The 19,606-nt window shown below is 46.6% G+C and overlaps 1 protein-coding gene across 1 annotated transcript in view; it reads left to right on the top strand.

The window, feature by feature from the left end:
* Positions 1-16,597, top strand: part of WDR43 (WD repeat domain 43) — a 187,135-nt gene extending 170,538 nt beyond the window's left edge. Inside the window, exons 16-18 of the mRNA XM_030196135.1 lie at positions 1,800-1,869; positions 13,417-13,466; positions 15,356-16,597. Of these exons, the coding sequence (XP_030051995.1) occupies positions 1,800-1,869; positions 13,417-13,466; positions 15,356-15,466 (231 nt within the window). The 3' untranslated portion in view covers positions 15,467-16,597. The remainder of the gene's footprint in view (positions 1-1,799; positions 1,870-13,416; positions 13,467-15,355) is intronic.
* Positions 16,598-19,606: the final 3,009 nt, after the last annotated feature.

Genomic DNA, 19,606 nt, shown 5'->3' with positions numbered 1-19,606 from the left:
GAGAGGGCGCAGTTGAGAGACAAGGGCTATTCTAATAAGGTTATTGCCATGCTCTTGCAGGCTTGCACGTGATCTACCTCTGCGACTTATGCTCGGATCTGGCGCACTTTTGAGGCGTAGTGTACTCCAAAGTCTATCTCGCCGACTCTGGCAACAGTTTCGCTTTTGCTGGACTTTTTGCAGGATATTGTCCGATTTCTCAGAGGGGCGCTTCGTCTCCGTCCTCCTTTGCGGTTGCCCTGTCCGGCATGGAACCTGGGGCTCGTGTTGAAGGCGCTCCAGTGATCTCCGTTTGAACCTCTTAAACGGGCTTCTGAGAAGGATGTGACTCTCAAGACAGTTTTTTTTAGTGGCAGTGACGTCGACAAGAAGAGTGCCTGAGCTTCAGGCTCTTTCCTGTTGGGATCCTTTTCTACAGTTCTCGGAATCCGGGGTAACTGTTCGTACGGTGCCTTCCTTTCTGTCTAAGGTGGTTTCAGCTTTTCATCTGAACCAGCCCATTTTTCTTCCTTCCTTTTGTAAGGAGGAGTTTCCGGACTTTTTTGGGCAATTGCGCCTTTTGGATGTCTGCAGGGCTCTGTGGCAGTATCTGCAGATGTCAAATGAGTTTAGGAATTCTGATCATTTATTTGTTCTGTTGGCATGTCCCCGACGGGGGTTTCCGGCGTCTAAGGCCACTATAGCCCGCTGGCTTAAGGAACTCATTTTTTCTGCTTATCTGCTTTCAGGGCGGTCGCCGCCTGAAGCGTTTAAAGCGCCCTCTACGAGGGCAATGTCCTCTTTGTGGGCTGAAACGGGTGTCTTTTCTCTTCAAGAGATCTGTCGTGCGGCTACCTGGGCTTCTCAGCTCTCTTTTGTACGGCATTACAGGCTGGATGTGGCAGCGTGGCAGGATGCGCATTTTGCCTGTTCCCACCCTACTTAGGGAGTGCTTTGGTACATCCCATCAGTTAATGGATTCATCTGCTGTTGATGACAAGGAAGGGAAAATTAGGTTCTTACCTTGATAATTTTCTTTCCTTTAGTCACAGCAGATGAATCCATGATCCCTCCCTGTCTGACTTTAGTTTTTGTACAGATGTTGCATACAGACATTGTGCCTCATCAGGAGTACTTGAAGACAAGCTATCAGAGTTACTACATGCTGTTTTTATTGCAGGAGGTTGATAACATCCCTCCTTTGTTTGGTTATTGCTCCGGTTCAGGGGCGTTTGTTCTCTGTGAGGAAAGTTTGTTATTTTGCCTTCCTTATTCACTCTGCCTTGGAAATTTCATATACTGACGGCAGAGGGGGCTGGGCGTCAGGAACACCATGTGCTTTCAGTGTTCTCTATCTCCACCTGCTGGTAGGCGGACACAACCCATCAGTTAATGGATTCATCTGCTCTGACCAAAGGAAAGAAAATTATCAAGGTAAGAACCTAATTTTCCCTTTGCAGATAAATGAACGTCTGCTGCAAAAGATGGGGAAGGAGCCAGTTGAAAACAGAAGAAGCATCAAGCAGCCTCACTGATTATTCTACAACAGAATTCTTCCAAAATTGTACAGTCATGTTTTCTTGTGGTCATTTTTGTGGCAGATGTCAAGTTCTATATCCAGAGAATAAAGTCAGTGACTAGTAAGGCTTTATATGGCTTTTAAGTATGAACAAAATCTTACACATGTTGTAAAGACAAAATTCAATCTGTAGTTTCTGTATTTCACTAGGCCACATCTGCAGCCTTTATACCAAGAATTTTGCACTTCATTAAAGAAAGTTGTCCACGTGTGTATAACTACAGCACTTGTTTCTTTGCAGATTTCAGCATCTGAAGCAGTTCAAGATGTAACAGATATAAACCAAGCTGCAAAACTTGTATATGAGGAAGGTACGTGTTAACTTTGGCAGTCCAGGATTTTCCTTTACTGTTTTAAGTGGTCAGGATTAGCAAATAACCCCTTCTCTTTGATTCTCAGCCACCACCACTATCATGTAATAGGTCAGTGACTGCTTTCAGTCTGACACCGAATTAGGATTGGAGCAGTTGGCCAGGAGCTGCATCTGATCTAATTTAGCACTGTCCCTTTCTGTGCTTTAGGGTGGGGGGGTGTTAATTATTGGAGAGGCTTGTGAAAGGATGTGGGGGGGGGGGGGTGCTCTGATAACCTTAGAGCATGAGATGCCGTGTTAGGTCAAGCCAATGGGTTATCAAAGCCAGCATTCTGTCTTACCATGGCTATTCCAGATTATTTGGAAGACATGCCCAGGGGAGCCTAGTGGAGAGATCTGTTCCTGTTTGGTCACCCCAAGCTGCTGGCAGTAAGAGGTAGCAATCCCCAGGTCAGCCTAGGTAATAGTTGTTAATGGATCTCTCATCCAGAAATTTGTCCATACTGATTTTTTTTCACAAGCTCAGCTATACTGTTGGCCTAGACCACATCCTCCAACATCAGATTCCAGTTTAGAACAAGTGAGATTATTTTTCAGTCAATACAAAAAATCGAATGCCGGTTGTTTCCATGGATTTGGACACTACTGGTACTTCCTGAAAGGTTAAATAGACTTTCTATGTTAATTCCTTTTCCCTCGACAAGCACAAATAGGTGACATTACGCTTTGTGAGGATGGAACAGCTCTCCCAGAGCTCATAGTAACATAACATAGTTTAGTTTCTCCGAGGACAAGCAGACCATTGTATTTTCACAGCTGGGTGATATCATCTGACAGAGCCCTATGCAGATGCTGACTTGCAAGATTAACTTAGAACTTTACTGGCAGCCTCCCACTACATATGCGCTGTTCCTTCACACCTGATGTGTAGGCTCCTCAGTCTTCGTTTTCTGCGGAGCAGGAAGGACACAACATTGTGTTCTCTCAATGCACCTGACTATTCTGGGTGTTGAAGCTCCTAGGGTTTGTCATAAACTACCCCAAGTCCCACCTTCTCCCAGTCCAGCGATTGGAGTACATAGGAGCTCTGCTCGATACGTTGCAAACTCTGGCTTTTCTTCCACAACTGAGAGCAGAGACCTCATCAATACTCACCTCGCAAGTCTGAAACAGCAAGCTGCTCATAGCTCAGCAAATGTTGAAATTTATAGGCCACATGGCCTCAACAGTGCATGTCACTCCCTTGGCAGGTCTCCATTTGAGAGAGGCCCAGTGGACTCTAGCTTCCCAGTGGTCTCGGGCGGCTAGAAATGTAGCAGATTTCATCCACATTCCTCCCAAGTTGATTCATGCCATTCTGTGGTGGACAACTTGAATGAATTTGACCGTGGGACTGCCATTCCAAATTTCACCACTTCAGAAGGTGCTAACAGATGCATCCAGCCTGGGATATGGAGCTCATGTGAATGGGCTTCACACCATGGAAGTACAGATCTCCATATCAACCTCCTTTTGCTGAGGGCCATTTGGAACTCTCTAGAGGCTTTCAGAGATTGGCTGCCGAACGAAATTATTCTCATTCAAATGGACAACCAGGTTGCAATGTTCTATATAAACAAGCGGGGGGGGGGGGGGGGGGGGACAGGATCCTACCCCCTTGTGTCGGGAAGCAATGGGCCCTCCTTCACAGAATGGTTCTCCGTTTCACATACCTACCAGGAAAGGTCAACTGCCTGGCGGACAGACTGAGCAGGGTTTTGCAACTGCACAAGTGGTCTCTCAACATGGGTGTAGCCTGCAGGATCTTCTGAGTGTGGGGCACCCCCTTGGTAGATCTTTTTGCCATTCGCCTCAACAGCAAAGTCCCCCAATTCTATTCCAGGCTCAGGTCACACGGCAGACTAGGATTGGATGCCTTTCTCCTACACTGGGGGAGACGCTTCTGTATGCATATCATCCCAAACCTCTCACAGAGAAGACTTTCCTGAAACTGAAGCAAAACCAGGGAGCTATGATCTTAATCAAGCCTTACTGGCTGAGGCAGATCTGGTTTCCTCTTCTGCAGTTGTCTTCCGAAGATCTGTGAAGATTGGAATATTTTTCCAACCCTCAACCCTTCTGCATCCCAACCTCCAATCCTGGTCCTCACAGGCTGGATGTTGAGAGCATAGAATCTGAATCCTTAGATTTGCCCGAGGGAATCTCCTGCATCCTGCTATCTTCCAGGAAAGACTCCACTAAGAGGTGTTACTCATGTCAGTGGGGAAACACTGCTGTGTGTTGTGAGGGGGAGGGCCTTAGATCCCCTCACTTGCCCTACACAAAAACTGTATGAACATCTTCTGCACCTCTCTGAGTGTGGTTTCAAAACCCACTCTGGAAGGGTTCATCTGTGTGATAGTGCTTATCACCTTGTAGGAGGTAAGCCCATCTCTGTACAGCTGTAGTTGTTCGCTTCATGTGAGGTTTGTTATTAATAACAGAACCTCCTGTCAAACCTCCAGCTGTGTTATGGAATCTGCGTTGTCTTCACCCAGCTGATGAAAGCTCGTTTTGAGCCACTTGATTCCTGTCATTTGAAGTATTTGACCTGGAAAGTTGTGTTTTTGGTGGGGGTCACTTCAGCTCGCAGAGGCGGTAAACTTCAGGCCCTAGTAGCTTATCCACATTACACCATGTTTCACCACAGTAGCATAGTTCTCCGCACACACCCTAAGTTCTTTCCTAAAGTAGTGACCAGCGTTCCATCTTAATTGGTCAGTCGCCCTACCAATATTTTTCCCCAAACCACCTGTCCATCCTGACGAGTGTACTGTATACTTTGGATTGCAAGTGAGCCTTAGCCTTCTATCTGGAGCGGACTAAGGGGGGGATGTATTAAACTTACTGGGCCAGCAACTTGAGTTTTTGACCGGTTCAACTGGTTTAGCGAGCAGGGAATCCAGCAATGAATGCACAAAGGGGCTCTGGGCTTTTTACCGTTCGTGGCAACAGACAACGGTTATCATATGCTAATATATTTAAATGAGCTGTTTTGCATTCATATGTGCATTCTGAGCAATGCACAGCCATTTCTGAGTGATGCAGAGAAAGGAACGCCTACCTTTTATGTTGAAATTTTTACGGGAGGTCAGGATCTGTCGTAGTGCTGCCTGCATTATTTTTGACTGTCTGTTCTATGCCCCAGCCTTCCAGTTGGATTCTGCTGCCTGACAGCCATGTGAAGAAACATCATTCATTTTCTCTCTTGAGTTTGTGCATGGTGTTTCTGGAAAGAATCTCTTGCTTGCGTTTTGCATTTCCTTTTGGTTTTGTTTTTGTTTAGAGCTTAGGCTTGTGTTGTTGGGTGGGGGGGGGGGGCGCGTGGTGAGGGGATAGTAAAACATCCTTGGGGAAAACCTTGTAAGGTATACCTACCCTTTTTCCTTACACCATTGTCTGCAAACCTACTTCTCCCCTCCAAAGGAAGCGGAGCTGGTATTCTAATGTAACCTTTTTGCCCAATGGGTAATCCTGTAGTGGGAAAGGGGTGAAAGGATGATCATCTTATATCCTAAAACACTTTTACAAAAAAAAAAAAAAAAAGCTCTACACGGCTTTCATACATGCAGCTTGTATGCGTGTATAAAAGTCGTGTGTAGCACACACTGTTCTGAGAAAGCCCTCCTATATTGAAGTGTCGAGGAACATTTTGAAAAGGCACAGAACAGAGAAATGATTCATGCTTAAATATGACCTGGCTTATGCATTTATTTTTGTGAGATTTGCAAAATCTGACAGGTCCTGGGGGGGTAGGTGGTTTCTTGAAGGAGGGGAGGCAGAATAAATTGTTTGGCTGTTCTGGGCATGGACGTGCGCATAGCAGCCACGCTTACGAGTGGCTGCTTTACGCACATGCACTGGGCTTTCACCAACCGAGCTGCTTGCTGTTTTTACGAGCAGATCATTTGCATGCGATTTCTTGTGGAAATCATTCGCTATTTCCACCTTAGTAACTTTTACTGAGGTGGAAATAACGAATGGTTCTTTCCGGGGACTTTTATGCATCAGCCCCTAAAGCCCATAGACAGTCCACCCAGTTTTTTGTTTCTATTGACCCAAACAGGATGGGGTATAGCCATGGGCAAATGCACAATTTCTAATTGGCTAGCAAATTGCATCTCCTTTACTTATGCCCAGGCAGGGCTGACTCTGGAGGGTCAAGTCGAGGCTCATGTCAGAGCCATGGCTACGTCAGTAGCCCTCTTGAGGTCAGCTTCCATAGATGAAATTTGCAAAGCTGTAATGTGTTCATGTGTCCACAGATTCACATCTCATTACTGCCTTGATGAATAGGATACCTGATGTGACAGCCAGTTCAGGCAGGCAGTCATGAAGAATTTGGTGTCTAAAATCCAACTCCACCTCAGGCCCAGTTTTCTTTAGTTCCAGACTGCACTTTCACAACTAGTATGTAAATAGTTTCAGGTTAATTGACTTTCAAGCCTCAATATTTCAAGTTCATATTGTCCTAGCATTGTTGTTTTTGGTGAGCTTGGTAGGTAGGGATTCCCAGCTGTGAGAATACAACAGCCTGCTCGGAGTTACTCACCTGTAGCTGGTATTCTTCAAGGACAGCAGGCCAGTTATTCTCACATACCCTCCTTCCTCCCCTTGGCGTTGTATTCTTTAGCTTTTTTTTTTTTTTTTTAAAATGACTGAGGAACTCATGTTTGCGCATCAGGCGGGAAGGCACCAGGGCTTTCGCGGTGGGAAGCTGCTAGAAAGTTCTAGGTTAATCTTGCTAGTCACAACAAAACTAAGGTATCGGCTATTTAAATCTGGATACAAAAAAATACACAAGAGACCTGAAGGTTGAGCACACTGTTTTCTGGTGCAGGGGCTTTAGTTAGTGTATGAGGAGTAAAAAGCTGCTGTTTCTGTAGCTAGCATTAGGGTTTCATGCCTGTTGTCTTTTCTGCAAGCATGAATAACCCACAGGTTTTTTTTTTTTCTTACTTTGTTGAGGGGAATGTCTCAATACAAAAAAAAAAAAAAGCAGGCCAAGGAGCTAAGATTAAAGAGAAAGTACCATGGATGTTAAATGCTGGACATTGTGCTCAACTGCAGAAATATTACATATTTTAACGTGCAGAATATACATTCCAGATAATGTACATCTAAGACACATGCTCTTTGACATTCTTGTACAGTCTATATGCAAAAATCACTGCATGTTAGCAGAATCTGTTCTTTTCTATAGCAATAGGCACACATTCTCCTATGTTTGTACACATTTTTTGCAGACCGATTTGCATAACGCATAAGTATTTTCATGCGTTACAGAACTTTGGCACAAAGCTTGTTACCTCACTCAAAATTTTATGATGATATTGTACATGGTAAAATTATGTATCATACCTGATAATTTTCTTTCCATTAATCATAGCTGATCAATCCATAGACTGGTGGGTTGTGTCCATCTACCAGCAGGTGGAGATAGAGAGCAAACTTTTGCCTCCCTATATGTGGTCATGTGCTGCCGGAAACTCCTCAGTATGTCGATATCAAAGCTCCATCCGCAGGACTCAGCACTTAGAGAATTACACCCACAAAGGGACACTCTGCCCAGCTCACCACCGCCGAAACGGGGGAGGGGAATTAACCCAGCTCATCCCCACACAAGTGGGGGAGGGGAATCCGTCCAGCTCATCCCCGCGGAGCGGGGGAGGGACACCACCCCGCCGATGCGGGGGGGGGTCTGGCTTATCCTGCAACCGCAACCACGGGAGGAGCTGACTGACCCTAACACCGCCGAAGCGGGAGGGGTACAAAGCTGCCCTACAGCCGCACGAAGCGGGAGGGAGTGCCGGCAGAATTTAAGTCTCAATCCAGCCCCGTAAAACGGAGGGGAGAGGAATGCAGCAGCTCACTGTAACACAAACTCGTCTCAACTCTTGAAGAATCCAAGTGAAAAAACTTGAACACGAAGTCCTCCTGAAGTAACTGAAGACTAAACTTGAACCTAAAATTCAACCAGAATATAAACAGTACAGATATCTGGGAGGGGCTATGGATTGATCAGCTATGATTAATGGAAAGAAAATTATCAGGTATGATACATAATTTTACCTTCCATATCATCATGCTGATCAATCCATAGACTGGTGGGATGTACCGAAGCAGTACTCACCCAGGGCGGGACATAGAAATCCCTGACCGCAACACTGAAGCTCCAAACCGGGCCTCCGCCCGAGCAGCCACAGTCAAGCGGTAATGCTTGGAGAATGTATGGGCCGAAGCCCAAGTTGCCGCCTTGCATATCTCTGCCAAGGAGACGGACCCGGCCTCTGCCATCGAGGCCGCCTGAGCTCTCGTGGAGTGAGCCTTCAGCTGGATAGGCGGCACCTTCCCCGCGGCCACATAAGCCGCTGCAATGGCTTCCTTGACCCATCTTGCCACTGTAGGCTTAGCAGCCTGCAGACCCTTACGAGGACCTGCAAACAGGACAAACAGATGATCCGATTTCCGGAAATCATTGGTCACTTCCAAGTATCTGATGATAACTCGTCTCACATCCAGATATTTGAGAGCAGAGAATTCCTCTGGGTAGTCCTCCCTATGAAAGGAAGGGAGACAGAGCTGCTGATTCACATGGAAGCGAGAAACAATCTTGGGCAGGAAGGAAGGCACTGTGCGAATAGTCACTCCTGCCTCAGTGAACTGCAGAAAAGGCTCTCGACATGAGAGTGCCTGGAGCTCGGAAACTCTTCTGGCTGAAGTGATAGCCACCAAAAAGACTGCTTTCAACGTCAGGTCTTTCAGAGATGCCCTCGACAAGGGTTCAAAAGGCGGCTTCTGCAATGCTCTTAGCACCAGGTTGAGATTCCACGCAGGCACCACTGAGTGCAGAGGAGGGCGCAGGTGATTAACTCCCTTGAGAAAGCGCACCACATCTGGCTGCGAAGCCAGGGAAACACCCTTCAGGCGGCCCCTGAAGCAAGCCAGAGCCGCTACCTGGACTTTAAGGGAACTGAGCGACAGGCCTTTCTCCAGACCTTCTTGCAGGAACGCCAACACTGAAGAAATTGGAGCAGTGAAGGGAGAAAGTGAGCCTGCTTCACACCACGCTGGAAAGATACGCCAAACCCTGGCGTAAGCAGTAGAAGTAGAGCGCTTCCTCGCTCTCAGCATAGTGGCGATGACCTTGTCTGAGAAGCCCTTCTTTCTCAGACGCTGCCGCTCAATAGCCAGGCCGTAAGACCAAAGGGGGAGGGATCCTCCATCACCACGGGACCCTGATGTAACAGGCCCTGCTCCACTGGCAGCCGCAGAGGATCGTCGACTGAGAGCCTGATCAAGTCCGCATACCAGGGACGTCTGGGCCAATCCGGACCCACCAGGATTATCCGGCCTGGATGCTTTGCCACCCGGTCTAGCACCCTGCCCAACATGGGCCAGGGCGGGAACACATAGAGAAGCTCTTGTGTCGGCCACTGTTGGAGAAGAGCATCTACTCCCAGGGATCGAGGGTCCCGTCCTCTGCTGAAAAAGCGCGGCACTTGGCAATTGGCCGATGACGCCATCAGATCTAGGCTTGGCTGGCCCCAGCGCTTCGTGATGTCCAAGAACGCCTGAGCAGATAGCTGCCACTCTCCGGGCTCCAAGGTATGGCGACTGAGAAAGTCCGCCTTGACATTCATGATTCCGGCAATGTGGGCCGCTGACAGCTGTTCCAGGTTCGCTTCCGCCCACTGGCATAGATTCATGGCCTCCTTGGCTAGAGGGGCGCTCTTGGTACCTCCCTGGCGGTTGACATAGGCCACAGCCGTGGCATTGTCCGACAGGACCCGTACTGGCTTCAACGCCAGTACCGGGATGAACTCCAAAAGCACCAACCAAATGGCTCTGAGTTCCAGGAGATTGATAGACCACTTTGCCTCTGCAGGAGACCAGAGCCCCTGCGCTGTCCTTCCCAAGCAGTGGGCTCCCCAGCCCAACAAAGAGGCGTCCGTCAATCCACTCCGGGGTCACCAGAGGCATTCCCACAGACAACTTGTCTGTCTGCATCCACCAGCTCAGCGCCTTGCGCACTGCTGGGTCCAAGGGAAGGCGCACAGCATAATCCTCCGACATCGGAGTCCAGCGCTGCAGCAGAGAGTGTTGTAGTGGTCTCATATGAGCCCTGGCCCAGGGCACTACTTCCATCGTGGCCGTCATAGAGCCCAACAGCTGCACATAGTCCCAAGCCCGAAGAGGAGAGGCTACTAGGAACTGGTCCACCTGAGCCTGAAGTTTGACAATCCGATTGTCTGGCAGGAACACTCTGCCCACTTGGGTGTCGAATCGAACTCCCAGATACTCCAGGGACTGAGTCGGGCGCAGCTGGCTCTTCTCCCAGTTGATGATCCATCCCAGGGAGCTCAAAAGAGCAACTACCCGGGCCACAGCTTTGCCGCACTCTGCATAAGAGGGGGCTCGGATCAACCAGTCGTCCAGATAAGGATGGACTTGTACTCCTTCCTTTCGCAGGAAGGCCGCGATGACCACCATTACTTTGGAGAAGGTCCGCGGAGCAGTAGCCAACCCGAAAGGGAGGGCTCTGAACTGGAAGTGTCGTCCCAGGACTGCAAAACGCAGAAAGCGTTGATGAGGAGGCCAGATGGGAATATGCAGGTACGCTTCCTTGATGTCCAAGGAAGCCAAGAACTCTCCTGCCTTCACTGCCGCTATAACAGAGCGGCAAGTCTCCATGAGAAAGTGCCGCACTTTCAAGGCCCGATTGACCCCTTTGAGGTCGAGGATAGGCCGGACAGAACCTCCTTTCTTTGGTACCACAAAGTAAATGGAGTAACGTCCCTTGCCAATCTGATTTTCTGGCACCGGAACGACCGCACCCAGGCGGATCAGGTTGTCCAAGGTCTGCTGCACTGCCGCAGCTTTGACCGGAGACTTGCAGGGAGAGAGTACAAACCCGTCTCTTAAGGGTCGGCAGAACTCTAGCTTGTAGCCGTCTCTGATGACTTCCAGCACCCAAGCGTCTGAAGTTATTGTGGTCCACTCGCCCAGAAACGAGGACAGCCGTCCTCCAATCTGCACTGGGGCGTGGACCAAGGCCCCGTCATTGGGTACGAGACCCTGGGGGAGGACCGGAGGGAGCACCTCCGGGACGGCGGTCTCTGCGAAAGGAATGCTGCTTGGGGGAGAAGTTCCTCTTGAAGGAAGAGGGGGCAGAGGAGCCCGACCTGCCCGGGCGGTACCGACGGGCTTCCTGAAACCGTCCTCTGGAGGTACCGGGGCGAGTACTAGCCCGAGCCCTGACCTCTGGTAACTTCTTGCCCTTAGACGTGCCGAGATCGGTCACGATTTTGTCCAGCTCGACCCCAAAGAGCAGCTTGCCTTTAAAAGGCAATCTAGCCAGGCGGGATTTAGAGGCGTGGTCAGCAGACCAATGCTTCAGCCAAAGCCACCGCCGCGCAGAGATTGTCTGAGCCATGCCTTTAGCTGAGGCCCTCAAGACATCATACAGCAAGTCTGCCAAATAGGATAAGCCCGATTCCAGGGCCGGCCAATCAGCCCTCAAGGAATGATCCGAGGGGGAAGCCCGCTGCACCATAGTCAGGCACGCCCTGGCCACATAGGAGCCGCAAACTGAGGCCTGCAAACTTAAAGCAGCCGCCTCAAAGGACGACCTTAAGGCCGCCTCCAATCTTCTGTCTTGGGCGTCCTTTAGTGCAGTGCCACCTTCCACCGGCAACGCCGTTTTCTTAGTCACCGCAGTGATTAAAGAATCCACGGTAGGCCACAGATAGGCCTCACGTTCACTTCCAGGCAAAGGATAGAGGCGGGACATAGCCCTAGCCACTTTAAGGCTCGCTTCCGGGACATCCCATTGAGCCGAAATTAAGGTGTGCATGGCATCATGCACGTGGAAGGTTCTAGGCGGGCGCTTCGTCCCCAGCATAATGGCAGAGCCAACGGGCTGAGGGAGAGACGTCCTCCGGAGAGGAAATCTTCAAAATGCCCATGGCCTGCACTAACAGGTTGGGCAAATCCTCTGAGATAAAGAGCCGCGCTGCAGAGGGGTCATCCGCTCCATCCGAGCGGGGATCCGTCTCCTCCAAGGAATCCGCAAAGGACCGTTGGGAGAACTCAGATACGCTGCCCTCATCTACATCGGAGGAGACAAAGTCCTCCAAGGCCTGGGAATCAACCCGAGGGCGTTTACCTCCGGGGGCCTCAACCTCTTTACCAGGCGAGGGAGCAGGGGCAGCGTTTTGCATAAGGAAGGCCTGATGCAGCAGCAAAACAAACTCGGGGGAGAAACCCCCCAGACTGTGCACTTCCGCAGCCTGGGCTACAGCCCTAGACGCACCCTCAACCGGCGCTCGCAAGAGCGGGGGAGAGACATGCTGTGCATCCAAGATGGCGTCCGGCGCGACACTCCGCGAAGGAGCCGCGCGGGAAGAACGGCGCTTAATTTTAGCCGCTTTTGTGCCGTCGCCCAAATTAAGGGCGTTCATGGCATTAATGTCTCCTACCTCAAGGGCGGCCCAAGAAGAAGCCGTCCGAGCCGCGTGGCCGGCCAAGATGGCGGAGGCGAGCAGCGGGGGATGGGCGTTTATGGCGGGAAAAACCGCCACACCGGAGGAAGGACCAGGACACTCATCGGTCACGAAACTGTCACCCAACAAGGGCGAATCAGACTTTAAGACCCCCGCATCCCCTCTAGAAGCGCCCAAGCGATCCGGGGAGCGACTCTTTGCGCCCTCGCCCTCCGACGCCATAGGCCACGTGGAGATCAATCGGGGAACCCCCTGCCCGCTATAAAAAGGTAAAAATTACCTGCTTTCCGCTCCGAGCTGTAACGACCTGGTGTCCCAGTGAGTAGCTGCAATAAACGTTTAAATAAACGTCGAAATAAACTCCTTTTAAGGACGTTCAAAAAAATTTTTTTTTTTTTTTTTTTTTTTTTAACAGAGCCAGCGGGAGGGGGGAGAAAAGGAGGGACCTGGCGCCACCAGGTTTGCACTTGCTCAAGAAGAGCCCTCAACCCCAGGCACTCAACAAAACCTAAAAATTAGGCTTGGAGGCCTAGCCAGAGCTGCTGCTGTGTGTGACCACCACCTGCTGAGATAGAGAACATACTGAGGAGTTTCCGGCAGCACATGACCACATATAGGGAGGCAAAAGTTTGCTCTCTATCTCCACCTGCTGGTAGATGGATACAACCCACCAGTCTATGGATTGATCAGCATGATGATATGGAATCTCCTTTATATAGGATGGAATTTTTTCTGCAGCTTCTCCTGTTTCTTTCAGTAGTGTTTGATGAAATTTGGCTGCCACAATTGTTTTTATGTTTATATTTGGGGGTTGTTTATGTTTTACTTCTTGTTTCAAGTGTCTTCATATTTGCAGGACTTTTATACACCCAGATATTACAGGCTGGGAACAAGAGCTGTCATCAGCAAAGATATATGTCCTTTACCCATCCCAGCACATCAGCAGTGCTCCTTTGAGCTTGTGCTGTGCTTTTGTTCTTAACTACTGTTTTTCTTTACAGAATCATCAGATGAGGAGTCTGAAGATGAGGCGATAGAGAGAGATTCAGATGTAAGCCAAACTCTGTGTGTCTCTTTGGTAATCTCTTGGCTTTTTCAATATTTTGTCAGCCCATCCCATCTACTGCCAACCTGTAATATAATATATGAAGAACAGTAAATCACTTCTATACCATTAGTAGAATCCTTCTGTATTGATATACTGACAGCACAGGTACTGTCTTCCATATCTTCCCTGTTGCAGGGTGGCAGTAGATCCAGAGATAGACTGGTTCACTAGCAGTTCTCTGTGCTTGATTTGATTCCCAAGTCTGTTCCTCGACCTTGCTGTGGCTGCAAAGGAGACAGCAATCATAGACCAGAGTCAAAAAGGAAAGAGTACACGTCTACAATACATTTTAAATCATTTATATACCATTTACTTCGCCAAGCCTGTCTAAGCAATAAACAGGTGTAGAAAAACTTCAGTTAAGAATCTCAAAGGTGAAAGCAAAACAACAAAACATCACAATAAAATAGGAGTCCTCCACTTTGTCCAACCACTCTGGTATCTGTCACCTCTGGAGTCCCTGACACTCAATGTGGGATATAAATGCCACAAATAAATAAATACAGGGAATTCCAGAATACCACCAGCTTTTCAAGCTGCTGGGAAGACCTTTGCTGTCACAGTTTTCTTAGAAATGTATGCTAGTTTCAGCTGTTACATCCAGAGGCATACTATTCACAATTCAAGGACCACTGCAGGTATGCTCAGTCCCCTGCACATCATTTACAAAGATATTACCTTTAATAAGGTTCTCTGGCTGGACCTAACCAAAGTATACTGTCTCGACTTATTACCCAGATAAAGAGAGCCGGAATCCCTTACGGCACATAGTCAATACCAACAATAGGAATTTTACCCTTGTTTCTGTTGGGAGTACATACAGCTGTCAAATGATAGGGCTTGTAGTACTGTCTAGAACTGCCTGGGTCTACTCTTGTTCTGTAGTAGGCCCACATAATGTTAGAGTAAACCATTTTTGAAGTAACTAGCATCTGCATCACTTCAAAAAAAACCTAAAACTATGTAACCTAAGATGGTCTTATACAATGCCCTATAAATGTGTTACCAAATCTAGGAAGGTCTAATCCCATCCCTAAGTCTTTCACCTCTGTAGTAAATATAACTATTCCGTCCACACTCAGACTAGTTTACCATGCCAAGGAATGATTCTCCTCTACTTATATTATGTAACTATAGAGGCTGTTCTGGTTGATTGGTTGGGTTTTTTTTTTTTTTAATAATGTACTAAAGATATTGTGGAGGTAAGGGATTGTGAAGTCACATGTGATTCCCAAGCTTTTTGGCTCTATACGGTTTTATCCCTTCATCCCTTAAAGTAATGAGAGTTCAGTCAGCGCATGGCTTGCCTGTTCATTTCTTTCTGGATAATTTTTCTTGCCTCCTTTTGAACTTGGATGTTTATTGTTAACATTTTCTTCTATAATGCATGAATTATTATTTAACGATGTACTCTACCTTACATTCTGCATATCTAATATGTATTCTTTATTTCTAGTTTTCTTGATATCTAATGTACCTTAATTGTATTAATACTTCTTATCATACCGCTTATGACAGTTGTCATTGCGACATAATGTAAGCCACATTGAGCCTGCAAAGAGGTGGGAAAATGTGGGATACAAATGCAGCAAATAAATTTGTGGTAGTTCAGAAGGGACATTTTATAAGAAGAAAGTTCATGCTTCTCCACATGTAAACAGTTTCCCTGCTTGTCCTACTTTGAGCAAATTTCCCATAGTGTTGATACCTAGACTATCTGCTAACCTCTGAAACCTCACTTGCCAAACAAATTAAAAAAAAAAAAAGATCAGCACCATATATATAATTGTGTATATTTCTTAGTACCAATTAATTCAGAACTCTTTTTGCAGGACAACTGGGAAGAGGAGGAGGATAAAGAAGAGCAGGAAATGAACGCTAGCAAAGAAATCAATGGTGATTCTGATCCAGACCCGGGAGATGAGAGTGAAGAGGAGGAATAGCAGGCACTGGTGTGTCCTTTTCTATGTGTCTTTTTCAGGAAGTGGGCCACCAGAAATGAGCCATTGGGCTTCCTGGCAAGAAACCTATTGACTTATTCTACCCCAGGAAAAAGTAGGCCTGAACCGTTCCAGTCTTCAAGGGTACCCGAGCAAGTCTGCACATTTCAGAATCCAAAACATTAACCACACTGGCCTTTTATTTCATCCCTTCCCTTATTCTCTCCTTACCTGTTCCCTGCAGTCTTTATACCTCTCTGTACTGCTTTCTTATCCTCACTCATATCAAATGTTGAGGGAAGAAATGTAAATGTTTCTTCAGCATAAAGTTGCATCTCATCTGATAGAAGTCATGTGTTTGGAGAATAAATTAACCCCTACTGTTCACTGATATACCATGGATCAGGCTTGGTTGGGTTAAGAAAAGTTGAGAAATGGAAAGAAAAATCGATGTGCTAAATCCAGATTATTTTCCTATTTAGTTTCAAGGTGAAGGTAGTAAGTTCCCCATTCTTCTATTGGGCAGCAACAGAACTATATAAATTCTTGCAATATTTACAAAAAAAAATCACTAAAAATATCCTTTTCTGTGCATTTTCTCTTGTTTATTCAGTTTGTCTAAATCCTTTGAGCTATGGCAGAATGCCTGGAAATGTTAATTTTATTCGGACTCAAGATTTTTTTATGTGTATGTATATATATTGTATACAGTAAATTGTGATATTTTGCTTTCTTATGCTTTGACATGCTACTTGAATGATCAGTAGATCATTAAAGAAAAATAACCTTTTAAAAGTGAACTGAGCCTGTACATACGATAAGGCCAAACAGTGGAAGACCTAATTTGACCATAAGATTTGGTGGGGAGGGGGGAGGGAGGTGTTTACACTTGTGAATAATTAAAACATCACACAATAGTTTGGACTTACATATATATTTCATTTTTTTAAGTCTGTTGAGAACAGAGTTGGAATTGCTGTTTGCTCAGGTAGGGAGAGCAACAAGTGTGTATAAACAGAGGAAAAGCTGCAGCAGAGCCCTGCAGCTACCATTATAGTGTACAGTACATTTGTTATAAATGGAGCTACTTCTGGCAACTAAATACCGCCACCTTTGTAAATTGAATAAATATAATTCTCCTTTAAATTCTTGATTGTCCTATAGTGTTTAAGAAGTAAGAATGAAATGGTGCATGTTGACAGGATTTTAGACCTTTTGTCTCGGCTGCTAGTCCATGGACCATCACTGGTGTGCAATATCATTTTTATTTAATGGAGTTCTAGTAATTGTTCAGCACTGAATTGGAAACCTGCTTCCTATGTCGTCATATTCCTCACCAAGTGCAAAAAACCCCACAAAAAGTGGAAAGAACACAGAGATCCCATGGGGTGGATAGAATTAAAAAAAAAAAAAAAAAAACCGAGTGGGAACTGGAACAGGCTCTTCCAAAACAGACTCAGGACACTGAAGTAAGCCTAAATTCAAGCTAACTCGACATGGTACCATGTTTTGACACATGCGTGCCTGTCTCAGGAGTCTTGATATGTATACTTACATTAGCCCTTGGTGATGGGTCTTGTGAAATAAACATGAGCTGATTCAGCTCATGTTTTATTTCACAAGATGTGATTATCAAGTATATATATCAGGACTGCTGAGGCAGGCATGCAGGTGCCAAAACATGGTACTGCCAAGTCAGCTTGAATAAACGCCTATAATCTTACTTTGGTGTCCTGAGTCTGTTTTTGAAGAGCCTGATCCAGTTCCCACTTTTTTTTGTCATCTTCCTCACCATACATGAGCGCCACAGTGGTGGTCTGTGGGGCTGAGAAAACAGCATCCAAGGCAATGGCATTCATGTTAGTTATTCCCCATGTATTTTTCAATGGCTATAGTCTGGATAGTACAGTTCCAAGTGCGCAGGCCCTAATCATGGGACAGGCTTTAACATTGTCACAGAAATATGGTTCAAAGAATCTGCTAAATGAGATATGGTTGTATCGGGCTATAATCTCTTTTAAAAGGTTAGTTGTAGGAGAAAAGGAAGGGAGTAGCTATTTGTCAAATATCAAAACAGCAAAGGCAGGATGCTCGGGAAAAGGATCAGGTACTGTGTGTCATATTGGAAAGGCGTGATGGTACTTTATCTATACTGGGGGGGGGGGGGGGGGGGGTTCAGACCTCCATCTCAGGTAGATGAATTGGAAACATCTAGTTGAAGACATACAAAAGATGGGGAACTGGAGTTGGAGATATGTGCCTGATGGGTGTTAATTGAAGCATCCTGTTGGTGGATTTTATTAGAAACAGAAAGATCCTTAAATAGAGATGCAATATAAAATGTCACTATGCTAGTCCCTCTCACTTAGTCTGGAACCTTGTCCACACATACACTGTAGTGTTTCTCCAGGTGTCAAAATGTGAGCCTTGCTATTCCCACACTTGCTAAATACAGTATTGTTTTAACTTTCTTTTGAGCATCAATCAAACTGAAATGCAAGAAGGTCTGTGGAACATTCCTGTCTGCAGTATGCTGAAAATGTACAATTTTTCCAACATAATGTATTTTGGGGAGAGAGGTATACAGCCTAATGTAGAGAGAACCATATGCTGCTTCCTGAAACAATTGAGCTGGAGTCCTAAGCTCATCTCACTGATACCTCAACCTGAGTTCTAGTTCATTTGAGTCTAATTATTTAATCAGAGCTGCAACAAAAGAACAGTTATATATTTACTGCTTCAACTGAGTGCTGCACATTAAAGGGCCATTGTGACTGCTTTGACAGCCCCTGAATGGGCTATTACTGGACCAGATGAGCACTGCTCAGCAGTGATTTAGCATTTCAGTCACTTCAGGAGAATTGCAGCAGTGATGTCTGTGAGCAGAGCGTCCCAGCTCAAAAATCCACCCTCTGATCTTTAACTTATGTTTTTTCTGTCCTGTTTTAGTAATTCTGGGATGAAAAGTGATTTCAGAGAACCGAGAGCGTCTAGAAAACACACACTTAGCAGGGATTGCTAATGAGAGGGGCACACCCAGCTTGGGGAATAAGATGATTACAGGTTATGACCCAAATGAGCAAAACTGTTCTTAGATGTTTGCATCTCCTTTAATGTAGTTTTAAGGGCTACTTGACCCGAATAGAAATCTTTCTTGTTTAACATAATTCTAGGATCAGCATGTGCTGGCAGCAGATGGGGAGTAGTTGCCAGCCTAGTTATGCTACTGAGTGAATGTAGCCTGCATGTGGTTTTTGAGAGAAGACGCAAAGAGAAATCCTGTGCTTTATATTCAGCTGGTGACCAAAGGGGGGGTTAATGAGATGATTTATAGCCATGGGAACTGTTGCTGCAGGCAACTGAGATCAACAAAAATCTTTTTTCCCCTCCCTCCCCCCCCCCCCCCCCCCCCCCCCCCCCCCAAGTGTATGTTCATGAAAGTATTAAACCCAGCAGTGCCGGGACAAAATATACTTGGTGCTTCTGTGGTCAGAGGTAAGTTGATTTCAGACAATTCATCCAGCTAAATGGTTTTCTATAACTTGACCTATATCACTCTTTGGTTCATAAAAACAGGATCAGAATTTGTTTTTTGGTGAGCAGATGTCAAAAATGGTGGCAGTGGCCTGGATGTTTGGGCCTTGTCTGGTACCTTTTTTGTATTTTAGCCTACAGCTGTGTCTACTTTTTTTGGTTTCCTATCTGATCAGAACCAGACTTTTCCTGAGTGTACTGTGCCTTTGTATTTCAGAAAGACCTAGGGCTTTGCCTTCATTTTTCTCTTCAGTCTCGTCCAGCCTTCACAATAACTGTTAGCCAGGGCCCATGGACTGTTCCCTCTGCAAGTTAGTACTTCTGCTTCCTGAGCTTGGCTAGTGGGTGCTGCTGTTAGATGGTGGCTGGGACTTGTCACTTTTTCTCCACAGCATCCTCTGTTCTGGCAGGTCTGTCAACTGTGCAAGCCCATAGTGCTGGCCTTGAACTATGAAACTGGCTCCTTTTTGGTGGTGGTTAGAAGTGCTAAGGTACACACTTGTTTGGTAAGATTTGAATAGGATTTTAAGAAGAGGGCCCATAAAGAACCCCCTAGCCACCCCCCAGGAACATCAAGTGGGCTCTAGGTGGCAGCTGTTGCAGTGGGGG

This window comes from Microcaecilia unicolor, chromosome 3, assembly GCF_901765095.1.
Source record: "Microcaecilia unicolor chromosome 3, aMicUni1.1, whole genome shotgun sequence".
NCBI classification, from domain to species: Eukaryota; Metazoa; Chordata; class Amphibia; order Gymnophiona; family Siphonopidae; genus Microcaecilia; species Microcaecilia unicolor.
This window is presented reverse-complemented; position numbering and strand designations above follow the sequence as displayed.